This window comes from Hippocampus bargibanti, linkage group LG05 (genome assembly GCF_051943395.1).
Source record: "Hippocampus bargibanti isolate YZ-2025 linkage group LG05, ASM5194339v1, whole genome shotgun sequence".
In the NCBI taxonomy this organism is placed as follows: Eukaryota; Metazoa; Chordata; class Actinopteri; order Syngnathiformes; family Syngnathidae; genus Hippocampus; species Hippocampus bargibanti.
This window is the reverse complement of record NC_142738.1, coordinates 23,458,759-23,472,370: the sequence shown is the minus strand read 5'-3', so window position 1 is coordinate 23,472,370 and position 13,612 is coordinate 23,458,759. Positions and strand designations below refer to the sequence as shown.

At 41.6% G+C, this 13,612-nt stretch overlaps 2 protein-coding genes across 3 annotated transcripts; one reads left to right on the top strand and one right to left on the bottom strand.

Moving 5' to 3' along the window:
* Positions 1-714: 714 nt before the first annotated feature.
* Positions 715-7,372, top strand: rag1 (recombination activating 1). Its single transcript, XM_088996300.1, has 4 exons — positions 715-820; positions 1,646-1,984; positions 2,076-3,202; positions 4,375-7,372. The coding sequence occupies exons 2-4, from the start codon at positions 1,809-1,811 to the stop codon at positions 6,042-6,044; spliced, it is 2,973 nt and encodes a 990-aa protein (XP_088852426.1). The 5' UTR covers positions 715-820; positions 1,646-1,808; the 3' UTR covers positions 6,045-7,372.
* A 2,218-nt stretch (positions 7,373-9,590) lies between these two features.
* Positions 9,591-13,229, bottom strand: rag2 (recombination activating gene 2). 2 transcript variants are annotated; one of them, XM_088996299.1, is made up of 4 exons: positions 13,121-13,229; positions 11,960-12,226; positions 11,036-11,207; positions 9,591-10,597 (listed from the first exon to the last, which is right to left on the bottom strand). In XM_088996299.1, the coding sequence occupies exons 2-4, from the start codon at positions 11,984-11,986 to the stop codon at positions 9,591-9,593; spliced, it is 1,206 nt and encodes a 401-aa protein (XP_088852425.1). In that variant the 5' UTR covers positions 11,987-12,226; positions 13,121-13,229. The 2 variants fall into 2 exon arrangements, with proteins under 2 accessions (XP_088852425.1, XP_088852424.1); XM_088996298.1 differs by having other exon boundaries at positions 9,591-11,207.
* Between the last annotated feature and the right edge of the window lie 383 nt (positions 13,230-13,612).

Genomic DNA, 13,612 nt, shown 5'->3' with positions numbered 1-13,612 from the left:
AGTAAATGCTGGGGCGTAACCACAAATTATCTTGGTGAGGTGGCCAGGGTGAAACAACACCTCAGTGAAGGGTGGCCAGTGGTGGCCATGCATTCATAGCATCCACAGAAACATAAAACTACCTTGGTAGACGGCTCTGGCAGAGGATATATATATATATATATATATATATATATATATATTGGATTGGATTGGATATGCCTTTATTAGTCTCACAGTGGAGACATTTACATTTCACAGCAGCAAAGTGATGAAAGGAATGTAAGTAGACAAACAAAATACATGAGCTGCTGGAAAGGCAGCCACTCTCGCGGCGCCGTCTTGAAGTCAAAATAACAAAAAAAAAAACTAAATAACAAATAATATGACAGCATAAAGACAATATGACAAAACAAAGACACAGAGAGACATTCATTCTTCATCTATATATATATATATATATATATATATATATATATATATATATATATATATATATATTGGTTTGGCGGGGTAGAAACATTGTTTGCAGCCCAAACTATGCACATGTGGACCACCACAATGACTCTGACCTTGTTTAAAAAAATCAGCTGCTTGCATCAGGTGGCGGGGGTTGACTGTTGGGATTCTGACAAGGAAAGAGTATAAATACGAGCCACCAAAGTAAAGACAGCATCAATTGCCGTGTATGGAGCTTTGACTGCTGGTAACAGATGCCTCAAGCTGTGAGAAACAAACACATTGAGGAGTGTGTTTAGGCCTATAGCTCCAGGGTTTCCCTTGTGCCCTTATGCAGAGAGGAGCCCTGAGGGAGTGATGCCAGCTGAGAATGAAAAACAAGGTAGGAACCCAGCTGTCTCTCATGTATAGAGGCGCAGCTGTTTTTCGCAAAAGAGATATCAGCATGTGAATTAAATAAAGGCCTCTAAAATGAAGGAGCTTTCTAAGGAGCATGCTGATAGATGGTTCGACGCGAGAGTTGCATTACATTAGTATAAAACTGCAAATTTGCCAATTGTTGGACTCTTAAAGGCTTTCTTATATTCTTTTCTTTTTCTTTTTCTTTTTCTTTTTCTTTTTCTTTTTCTTTTTCTTTTTCTTTTTTTTCTTTTTCTTTTTCTTTTTCTTTTTCTTAAGACGGTAAGACTTAAACTATGAACTGATTATTCAACATTGTTTTGACCAGCTTGCTTTAATGTCTGAAGCTAAACTGCCTGTAATTTCCTGCCCTCCCCTGCGTTCAAAAAGTCTGTTTATGGCTCCTGGGAAGTGCTCTGTATGAAAGAAATACAACTTCATAGGCTCCTCGAGCAGGGAGAATGGAGATGAGAGGAATGAAGATCTTTGGCTTCATATTGACCACACAGTGTTTGTTTCATGCATTCAAGATATCAGTATTCACTACCTTGTTCTGTGGATTTTAAGGTATGTAAAGATGTGCTTCATAGGAATCGCATACATAGGTTCGGGCTCTAACCTAAAAGACCTAGTGGGGACTGATGAGCAATTGAAACCCAACAGAATTTTCTCTATCCTTAACTTGGTCTGTCTGTGGCACTTTTCTTCCCATAGTTTTGTAGAGTCTGTGAAGATTACTCACCCAGAGATTTTGAATAGATTCACATCTCATATACCTTCTCATTGCATCCTCTTTTTCTCTCAAAAGCTTAAGTCCTATCGTGGCAGAGGAAAGCCTGGAGACAGATGGCCCCACATCATCCGTGCCGACCGAGCTTCCCCATCTCTACGCTAAGTACACTCAGTGGAAGTTCAAGCTGTTTAAGGTGAAGTCAGTTGAGAAGTTGCCTGTGTCGAGTGAGAAGGAAGCGATGTCAGGGGTTTCTAAACCGAACCAAAGTACAGCTTCAAATATACTCCATGATACAACTAGAGGCAGTGTTACCAATATGTATCTTGCTGGAAAAAGCAAGGAAACTGCTGAACCACCTCACCAAAGCATGGAAACAATGATCGAAGAAATTGACAACCACATAAAGAAACTCAGGTGAAGAGTGAACATGAACACTTTCTTGTTATTCTGATATTTGATCTGTCTTTGACAGAAACAGAAATACATGTTTTTTTTCCTTTTGAAGATGTCTGTGCCGTCTTTGTGGAATCCTGTTGAGGAAAGTCAGTGGCCCAATCCATGATGTTCACGCATTTCTGGATAACGACAGCAAGAATTCCCTACGCAAACTGGGTTGCACACTCACAAAATGGCCAGATGTAATCCACAAAGTCTTTAAAGTAGATGTAAGAACAGATACAGAGTCTGTTCATCCGCTTTCTTTCTGCCATTACTGCTGGATAACTGCTATACGCGGAGGGGGAGTATGCAATTTTTCAGAGACAAAAGTCCCTGAGTGGAAACCTCATTGTGCTCTTTGCCACCTGTGCACACCTAAGACAAAATTACCCCACACGGCTGGCAGAAACAAGAGAAGACCCACTTCCAGAGCCCACAGCTTAGTCAAAAGAACCCGGTTAGAGAACAGCAATATCATTATCTGTGGTGAAGGTCAGGTTCTGAGACCATTTGGCAGCCACCTTCATGGTGCTGTCCTTAAGACATGGAGAAGTCCTAGTGTCCAAAGGGACCACTGGGTGAGGACGGTCACACACTGTCAGGAACAACACCTGAGTAGCAAGCTTATATCTGAGAATTTCCCTGTTGATTTCCTCTGTTCTTTCACTTGCATGGTGTGTGACCATCTTCTTTCTGACCCACTTCAAGCCCCCTGCAGCCATCTCTACTGCCACAGCTGTATTTTGGAATACAAAAACTTGATAGGGCTTCACTGTCCGGTCTGCAACTTACCTTCTTCCAGCGATGACCTCATTCCTCCAGCAAAAACATTTTTGTTGGTACTGCATTCTCTGCTTTTGCTTTGCCCAAGAGATGGCTGCGGTCAGCATGTAAGACTGGACTCATTTAAAGATCACTGTATGAGCCATGAAGCGCTGGATGCACAACAGCAATCATCACAGCTTGACAACTACCATGTTGCCAATAAAGGGGGAAGGCCACGCCAACATTTACTATCCCTCACGCGTCGAGCCCAGAAGCATCGACTGGGGTCTCTAAAGAAACAGGTAAGGATGTTTGCGGATAGAGAAGAAGGCGGCGACCTAAAGTCAGTGTGCCTGACGCTGTATCTTCTGGCACTGAGATCTGCAAATGAACACCGAATGGCAGATGAGCTGGAGGTCACGATGCAAGGTAAGTGGCTATGAATCAGTCACTTGTTCAATCAGTGTACATCCCCTTCGCACGAAAGACAGACAAAAACAAATTAATTAGAGCTCATTAATTTCTGCCATCATCTGAGGGCTGCTCCCATTCCTTAATTAACAATGAGTTGAAAAGTTCACTGTTTCTGAGAGATTTTCTGTGCTTTTCATGCTTGTCCATCTCTATATATTAAAATACCATTGTGGGCCCTCAATTACTTTCTGCCCGACTGTGAGACCTTCGTTTTTACTCTCCCTTTGATTTACGATAATGACTCTTGCTAACGGCCCATTGGAATCAGAACATCAGCAGGTTTTTCGATGAAAAGGTTTCTTCAGCCGTCATCTGTACTTCTTTGAAAGGTGTCGGACGTTTCGCTTCTTATCCAAGAAACTTAGTCAGCAAGCTAAAGTCTTACTGGTAGTTTAGGCCCTATATATATCCATACTGTCCAGACATGTCACGGACTCTGCGATGATAGGTCCCTGCTCTCAGGTTGGAGGGAGCAGAGGACTACTCCCTGCAGCCGCACTGATAGTTCCTATTGTTCTGACTAACGACTGGCCTGATTGCCCCACTTCGATCGGTATCACCTCATCAGTATTACTAATCCTATGTTGCCTAAGCAGGCTATTGTATGAACGATCAACCTTCAGCCACCTTCAAAGAAGTACAGATGACGGCTGAAGAAACCTTTTCATCGATGGACCACTCCTGTACGACTGAGAGCTAACACAGACGTATCAGCAGGTTTTGTATCTGCAAATGGCACAGACAACAGCAAATTCTCCATTCAGCAATTGAAGCTAGCTTTTGTGTCAATTTTCATTTGTAGCCAATAAATCTAACCTTTTCAGCGACACTATTGTTTTACCCTGGAACACATTATGTCATTTAGAAATAAGGAAATATATGGGTTAGTAGTGGGGTTGTGTGCTCTGGACAATGATACATTTATGGTCTTTCTGTGTTGTGGTAGGAATGACACCACATTTGAATGAGAAAAAGTTAATCTCTCCAGCTCTTTTGGAATTTTGACTTTCACAGTTTTGTCCTGAATTATTTTGTTAATGCCGTTAATGCCCATCCTTTCTTTTTTCTGTTTTATCTTGCCTCTTTCTATGTTTGACTGAAACTTTTAAATATGTCTCTATCGACAGGCAGAGGCTTTGCGTTGCACCCTGCTGTTTGTTTGGCTATCCGGGTCAACACCTTCCTGAGCTGCAGCCAGTATCACAAAGTGTACCGCACTGTCAAAGCCACTAGCGGCCGCCAGATTTTTCAGCCTTTACACGCTTTGCGAGCTGCAGAGAAAGAGCTTCTTCCTGGCTTTCACAGGTTTGAATGGCAGCCAGCACTCAAGAACGTGTCTGCATGTTGCAATGTCAGTATCATAAATGGGCTCTCTGGATGGACTTCGACTTTGGATGACTCACCACCTGACACTACCACAAGACGATTCCGTTATGATGTGGCTCTGGTGTCAGCAATAAAGGATCTGGAGGAGGAAATAGTGGAGGGTATGAGAGAGAGGGCGATTGAAGATAGTGCCTGCACCCTAGGATTCAGTGTTCTGATCAAAGAATCTTGTGACGGCATGGGAGATGTCAGTGAAAAGCATGGTGGAGGCCCGGCTGTTCCTGAGAAAGCTGTCCGCTTTTCTTTCACCATTATGTCTATTTCTGCATTGCTTGATGAAGATAATAGGCACGGGGTTACAATCTTCACTGAGCCAAAGCCAAACTCAGAATTGTCCTGTAAGCCTCTGTGTCTGATGTTTGCGGACGAAGCGGACCACGAGACACTCACAGCTGTCTTGGCACCCATGGTCGCAGAGCGTAATGCAATAAAGGAGAGCAAGCTCATCCTAGCCATAGCTGGCCTGCCTCGGTCTTTCCGCTTCCACTTTAGAGGGTCGGGATATGATGAAAAGATGGTCCGTGAATTTGAGGGCTTGGAAGCTTCTGGATCTACTTATGTCTGCACACTCTGTGACTCCAGTCGAGTGGAGGCCTCTAAAAACATGGTGCTCCACTCCATCACACGCAGTCATGATCAAAACCTGACGCGTTATGAAATCTGGCGAACAAATCCCTTTTCTGAGTCTGAAGAAGAACTGCGGGACAGAGTCAAAGGGGTCTCTACCAAGCCCTTCATGGAGACCCATTCCACTCTTGATGCGTTGCACTGTGAGATTGGAAATGCCACTGAGTTCTACAAAATTTTCCAGGATGAAATAGGGGAGGTGTACCAAAAGAAAAGTCCCAGCCAGGAGGAACGGCGCAGCTGGCGGGCAGCCCTTGATAAAGAACTGAGGCATAAGCTCAAGCTCAAACCTGTGATGAGGATGAATGGCAACTATGCTCGTAAGCTAATGACCCTTGAGACGGTGCAGGTGGTCTGTGAGCTGGTACCCTCGGAAGACAGGAGGGCCGCCCTGAGGGAGCTGATGAGGCTGTATCTTCAGATGAAGCCTGTGTGGCGCTCCACCTGCCCAGCCAATGAGTGTCCTGGCCAACTCTGCAGCTACTCCTTTAACTCCCAGAGTTTCGCCGAATTAATTTCCACGACCTTCAAATACCGTTACAATGGTAAAATAACCAATTACCTGCACAAGACCTTGGCCCACGTCCCTGAAATAATAGAACGAGATGGATCTATTGGTGCCTGGGCCAGTGAGGGGAACGAGTCGGCAAACAAGCTGTTTAGGCGTTTCCGGAAGATGAACGCACGTCAGTCAAAAGCCTTTGAGCTGGAGGATGTCCTGAAACATCACTGGCTCTACACGTCAAAATACTTGCAGAGGTTTATGCAGGCTCATAAGTCCTGAGTGAAAACCCTGTAGGCAACCAGTTAAACAGCAGTGACCCGGCCTGGACTGTAAAAGTATAACACAGGAGGTCATTGATTTGTAATTTGGAAATTAACCCGAAAGCTTTGATTGATTTCACGTTCCAAGTTGTCAATTAACACTGTATTTGCATAATATGATGACAATTAGTTTAATTATTTGTTTTGGGTATTTGATGCAACCTAACCCATAATCAACCAAACAATGGCAAATTTAAAGCTTATTTATTCCTTCATTTATCGTTCATTAATGTTGGCAATTTTCAGGCTTTTGGAGTGTATTAATTGCATACCTTGGCTGTTTGGATTGTTACTGTAGATGATGTAGTTCTAGACGGTAACCCACAGACTCTCCTTTGGCAACACAAAAGTTATTTCCCGCCCTGCAATGTGTGAAGTATGGCTACGTTTATTTTATTTCAGGGATGTGTCATCTTTATGACTTTTATTAAGTGAATATTTAAAGAAGTAGATGAAAATGGTGGAAGTCATTGTGGGGAAAGTGTGTTAAGTTGATCCTATTGGTGGATTTTGGGCCATTTCAAATGGAGAGAAACACAATCACAGGGAGTTTAATGCTCTTTGTTTCAAGACCGCCCTCGGCAAAAGATTAATTTATTGCTTTATCCTAGCACCCATGAGGGTGGAATATATGCCAGGTCACTTTGACCCGAATTTTATCTTTCTTATTTTGTGCATCTAGGATGATACATCATACTTATTTGACACCTTCACATAAAATAAAGCAAATACTGGCCATTTTCATATATCATGAACATGCAGTTTACAGCCAAACACCTAGCCCTGCCAGTTTTGAGCAGGGATTTTTTTTAGCTTTGTAAAAAAAACCCAGCATTTTCCCTCTTTTGACATTTCTTCATCAAAATGGCCCGACATGCAACACAGACAGAAGGATGTTGGTAAACTGAATTTGTTGGCAACTTTATTTCTTTTGATCGATTACATTGTCTCTTCCTGCCCTTGACATTTGTGGGCGTGACAAGCAATTTTGTTTTCTTATTTTATTGGATGTATGATTCCATTTTACTGTAATAAGTGCAACAATACACCAGTGTTGCTGTCACCATCCTCAACAGGCATCATCTTTTAGAATGCATTTTATGACGGCGTGTCTCAAAGTTGTGTTTTGCCAAAATAAATTGCACTTCCAAGTAAATCAGTGCTGGATGATTCACAAACGTTTCTATCTTAGCTTTCCTCATTTTCTCTTCTCTTCTCTTCTCTTCTCTTCTCTTCTCTTCTCTTCTCTTCTCTTCTCTTCTCTTCTCTTCTCTTCTCTTCTCTTCTCTTCTCCACTAAATTACGTGTCAGTTTGCACACAAGATTTTCACAGTTGAAGGTGTTTTTTTCCTCTTTTTTTTGGAATAAAGTCAAAAACATTCAAACTCATTCTTTAGTAATTATTTGTTAAAATTTAATTCCAGATTCTTTTTTTTCCTTCTACAGTACACTTTCCCAGGCAGTCAAAATGATTTCATTGTATAGCGCATTAGATAATATGCAGAAACTGTTTGATCATTTTTATATTAATGAATACATTTGAAGTGTAATCTACATTTTTGCTACTTGCACCAGTGAAGAAACATTACAGTTTATCCTAAAAACATTAGAATTTGTACAATTCAGAATGGAAATCAAGAACTCTAAAATATATACGTACTTGGTTGGCATTGTATTTATTTTCTTTTCCTTAAATAACCGTATGTAGAGCACTTTTATACATTACGTCACAGGTGTCACACTAAAGGCCTGGAGGCCAGACCTGGCCAGCCACGTCATTTTATGTAACCTGCAAAAGCATATTATGCTGTCAACTTGGCTGGCAACCAATTCAGGGTGTCCCCCGCCTCGTGCCTGAAGACAGCTGAGATAGGCTACAGCACCGCCCGCGACCTCCCGGAAAATTGCCGTTTTCATGTTTATTATGTTTGTTAAAGTCATTATAAGTGCCTTGCATGCTGGGTCCGAGAGGACAGTAATTTCATCTGTGCTGTATGTCATACATATTAGCATACAGTAAAGTCTCGTTATATCGATATCGGATATAGCGATAGTCCCGGTTATATCGATACTATTTCTATGCACGCACAGAGAAAATTACATGCAAACAGGGTCGGATATATCGATAGTCCCGGTTATATCGATATTTTTTCGGACTCCCTTGAATATCGATATAACGAGACTTTACTGTATTTGACAATAAAGCTGACTTTGACCCTCATGAGGAATAAGCGTTACGGAAAATGGATGGATGGATGGAACTTCTGTGATTCCGATTCAAATATGTACTTCTTCTTCTTTTCCTTTCGGCTTTTCCTTTCAAGGGGTCGCCACAGCAAATTAGTGTCCTCCATCTTTAGAGGGTTGATCCGCATGTTTGTTTTGGCCAAGCTTTTACGTCGGATGCCCTTCCTGACACAACCCTCTGTATGTACTAAAATGTAAAACTGTCATTTGTAATAGTTAATGTTGATATTTTACAATCATTTGTTACCCTATTTACACTCCAACAATGATTGAACAATCTCTTCTGATTTGAAAACTAAAAAGCGGACAATTTGTTGTGTCCAAGTAACATTGCATTAGACGATTAAACATTTACTATATGTGGTTTTATTGTGAAAATGGCCCTTCAAGACAAGATGCAACTCCAAAGTGCCCATGACAAAAAATGAATTTGACCCCCCCTGCCTTTGCACTGTGCTTTACACTGTTTCCTCACTCACCTCCCGATGACAGTCACAAACACTTGGAAAAACAAGCAAGCAAGTATACCTGCCAAAGTGTTCATCCAACGATCCATCATCAACACCAGGGGTCCTAAAAGTTTTACAATTTAGAATCAAAAACACTGTGTGAGATCCTCATTTCATGTATCACTTTTAAACACAGTTAAATTGTTCATAGAATGTCAACAGAAATGCTTGAAATTATGTTTTCTGTTTGAACCAAAGGCTATATCTCAACAATGTTGACTTAACTTCACAACAACACAACACAACACAACACAAGGGGCATTAAAATCAGCAAAGGAAAACAAGCTAGAAGTAATTTCCATAATTTTGATTGGAATAATCGTTAAATGTAGAAGAAAAAAACTGACTGATAGACATTAACACTCCTGTGACAAACATTTCTTAGCTTGAACACTCAAATCGTACAGTTAATATTTTACTTTTGTATTTGTGTGTAATTTTTACTCGCTCCTTCTGGGGTCACCAAATTGGACAATAAATAGTTATGACACTGATTTCCTTGGAATATTGTAGAAGTGATAATCTGTAAATTTACAAAAATGGCAGAGATTTGTAGAAAAAAAATAAGTTGAATATCTGTTTATTTTATTAGTAATATCTCTCTATAAAACTTCATGCGCTTCACCTAAAGTCACTCATGAAGCATCTCTCATCTTCAGAAAGGTCAGTGCCGCCTGCTCTTCGTGACAGAGACAAATTTAACACCCGGATCTTTCTCGGCTGTTACTTCCTAGCGACAATGAAACGTGTTAATCAAAAAGTCTTCTGAAAACGCCTTTTTGGGCTTTGGACATCTTGAAAGCTGTCTGGGGTTTCCCGTATTTCACTTTCAAAGTGGGACGTGTTAGGGGCATGACCTTTTGATGTGGGGTCATCTCCTGGTTTGGAAGACCTTCATGGTCTTGGCAGAAGTATTTTTTGTTGACCCGGGAGAGTTTGAGAAGCAGTGTCTCAGACAGCTCCATGCACTGAGCGTGGACCCAGTGCCCGGCCTCTGCTGCGGAACAAAATATCATGGCTGGTCGCTGGAGCTCAGTGGTGTAATACGGCTCCCACGTATTGAGATCCAGCTGACAACTGTGGCAACATTTGATCCAGTAGCCTGATTCTGACTCATCCTCATCTTTCTCATTGTAGCTATTATTTTCACCGTCACTACTCCCATCCCGGTCTTTAGGCTCATGACCAAAATGGAGCTCATCTGAATCTTCCTGAAAAGTACAATTGTCATAATCTTTCATCTCTTGGCTGCAAACCTGCTGTGCTTGTATGGCTTCTTCGCCGTCTTCCACTTTCTGTAAGTTTATGAGGTAAAAGTACTGCATATTTTTTTGGCATGATCGGCTCTCACATGGCACAGCAAGCAACACACTTTGTTCCCCTGCAGCACCGCCATACCAAGTTTGACTGTGAATGATATCAGGGGTCCATTTTGGCGGTTCAAGAGGTTCGATGTGAATCCCTTTGTCATCCAGAATGACAGTGCTGCACTCCATTCTTTTCTGAGATTTTGATTGATATCCTCCCAAGATAATATAGTTGTGAGCAGAGCCTGTGCGAGTGATGATAGCACTTGAGATGGATAAACCAAAGTCAAGAAGCTCACATGACAATAATGGACAACCTTGGAGGAGCTTGACATGCAGACAAAACAGCCGAGGTGGTCGGTCGTCATATTTCAAAAAGTGACCCCCAAGGATGTAAACACGGTCCTCTCTCGCGAGGGCCACATGGAAAGACTGTCCGTCAGTGAGCTCTGGAAAAGCATAAGCAGAACAACAACCAAACTGCTTGTCAAACAAGAACACTTGAGGAGGACAGTCGATGACACGGTTCCAGTTCTCTGAGGTCCTCTCTTTGGCGGGCATGTAGGACCTTCCACCAAAAACCACAAAGGCTGTCTTCCCTCTGCTTTGTACCACACTGACTGTGTGGCCATATCTGGCACCTGGTACTTCTCCGACTAGCTCTTCCTCTTGACAGCAAAGGGTCAGTTTGCGATTGAAGCCACGACTATCCATGCTAAGTGCATAGAGACTGGATGAGATTTCATTGTTGGGGGTGCGACCGCCATGAATGAGATAACTTTCTGGAAGTCCATCATGTGGATCAAGCCGGCAAACAGCAGGACAGCGCAACGGAGGAAGGTATTGGGAGTTACTGGAGAAAGATATGGCTCTCAACCTAATCTCACCATGTTTTAAGCGCATGCCAAATACTCCTGTTGGACAGGAACGTTTTGGCCATCCTTTCTGGCCAAATAAGAGCACTTCACCGTCAAGATGGAGAACAGAACAACCGGTTTGCAGAAGGCCTTCGCAGTTCACTGGATTTAATGGCCGCAGAGTCATCCTGTGTGCAGGTATCTGTTTCAAAACAACACACACATACACACCAAAACATGTACGCAGGCATGCACACACACAAATATGTTGTTTTCATCACATTTCAAAATAACTTGCTGGTCATCATCATTTTTAACATAATATTTCCCATCCTTAATGTCATCAACAATTAAAACAGTGAAAGTCATACGCGGATGTTACAGTAAAATTGTAATTCGAATCAGCCATAGTTGTAAAGCCGTTTCTGTTATGCCACAATTAAATTCAGATTGAATAAAATGGCATTAATTTGCGGTAACTAGTGCTGTAAACCAAATATGATCATGACCTCAACAATAATAATTGGCTATTGGACATGCAAGTTCGTCAATCTCCCTCCCTGATTCATTTTTATAGTCTAACAATGATAAATTGGGTTATTTGTTTACATAACGCTGCTCTTTATTTGGCCACGCAGTGTTTTAAATTGGCACTTAATGTGATCTGGGAGCAGGAAGTCATGAAAATCATATCAGCCTAATCTAAAAGTTTGGTTTATCATTCCTGAAGTACAGTTGCACAACAAACAAAATGACAAAACGAAACATTTTAGTACCAAAGTGACATGTTGGAATTTATTTTCAGACTTTCTTTGACCATGCCATTTTTATAACCCCTGTGCACTGCAGAACCTATAAATAATGTAAAATAATATACACAAGTGACTAGCGTTCCCATGCAAATGAGTAACCTTATAACTTCCAGTTATTTACGATCAATTTTAATGCACTTACCTTGCAGCTTGCAGGGTGAGGAGACATGAGTGTTGAGACCTTTAGCTCACTTTACTGTGAATTTTAAGATCACTAAGTGAAACCTAATCACTCTTCATAGCCTATCTTTGACAAAAGCAGACACTGGCGGTGAGTTTGTAAAGCTTCGTTGAATCACAAACACTTCCAGATCTTGAGGTTAACTGCGTGTGACTGCTGTTCTTCGGCGGCGCTGTATGAATGAGTTTAGCAAGTCACTTCAGAGTCACAGCCACAGATCAAATGCACCTAAGAAGCCAAGAAAAGAAGTGACAGGTTTTGTTGTGTATTTCAAAGTCATCAGATGTTTATTATTTTGACAGATTCTTGTAAAAACACACACACAAAACTTAATGATATCACTAAAAGACCAAGCGGTCTGCTTCTTATACTTGTACTTCCTTACTTTCCACAAGAAGCCACATAAATTAAGTGTGTCACGCAACAATTGGTCTAATTAGGCAACACCTAAATAATAAAAGACATGCTGATTACCACAACAGAGGGCCAAATAAGAACCAGCATGAAAATAAAATACAGTGGAAAAAAAAGACCTAATTATACACGCAATGCATGATGACAGAAATGTAGTCGTCAGCTGTTGTGGCACAGAAGACATATTTAGGGCTGCCTAAATAAATAAAACGTGACAAAATTAAATGGCACGACTCCTTGACTGACGATTCAGTTTTATCGCCTTTAAGAGAAGGCATTTGTCAACACGTCCCCGTTATTATTCATAGAAAAATGAGCACTTTGCACATAGATGATTAATGTATGAAATGGACATTAAACACTGGTCAACATCCTTTTACTCTGAGAAATAAGAAAAAAAAATGTGCTGAGTACGAACCTGCACTCCTTTTTTTGCATCCATCCATTTTTCATCTTTGGTAAAAGAATGAAATAAATCTTTCCAATGTCTTTATCAACTCAACTCAACTCAACTCTCAACTCAACTTAATTGTATTTATAGAGCACTTTAAAACTACTATCAATGGAAACAAAGCATTGCACATGGAGCAAATATCACATACTTAACAATGAATGCCCCAAAAAAATAAGACCAAAGACAGTAGAAAGCACCAAAGGGTAAAACTTAGGTCAAGTCGGACTCTTGCCATGTTAAAGACCAAAGAATACCTATGAGATTTGAGACGAGTTTTGAAGATGGGTAGCGATGGGGCTTGCCAAATGTTCAGTGGGAGGTCATTCCAGACAGCGGGACCAACAACAGAAAGGCTCAAACCCACCTAATTTTATTTATTTGCTTAGTATTCAGTCGTTCATCAGCCAACCGCTTTATCCTCACGAAGGTCGCGCGCGGGAGGGGGTTTGGGGGTTCTGGAGCCTATCCCAGCTGTCTTGGCAACTGAACCGGTTGCCAGCCAATCAGTTGCAGGACACACAGAGTCAAACAACCATTAAGGATCACATGCACACCGAGAAATAATTTGGAGTGTTCAATCAGCCTGCTATGCATGATTTTGGAATGTGGGAGGGAGCCGAAGAAAACCCACACATGCCCAAGGAGAACATACAAACTCCACACAGGGAGGCCGGAACTCGCGACCTCTGCACTGTGATGTCAGCGAGCTAACCATTTGGCGGCCGAGCCGCTTTTTTGTTTATTTA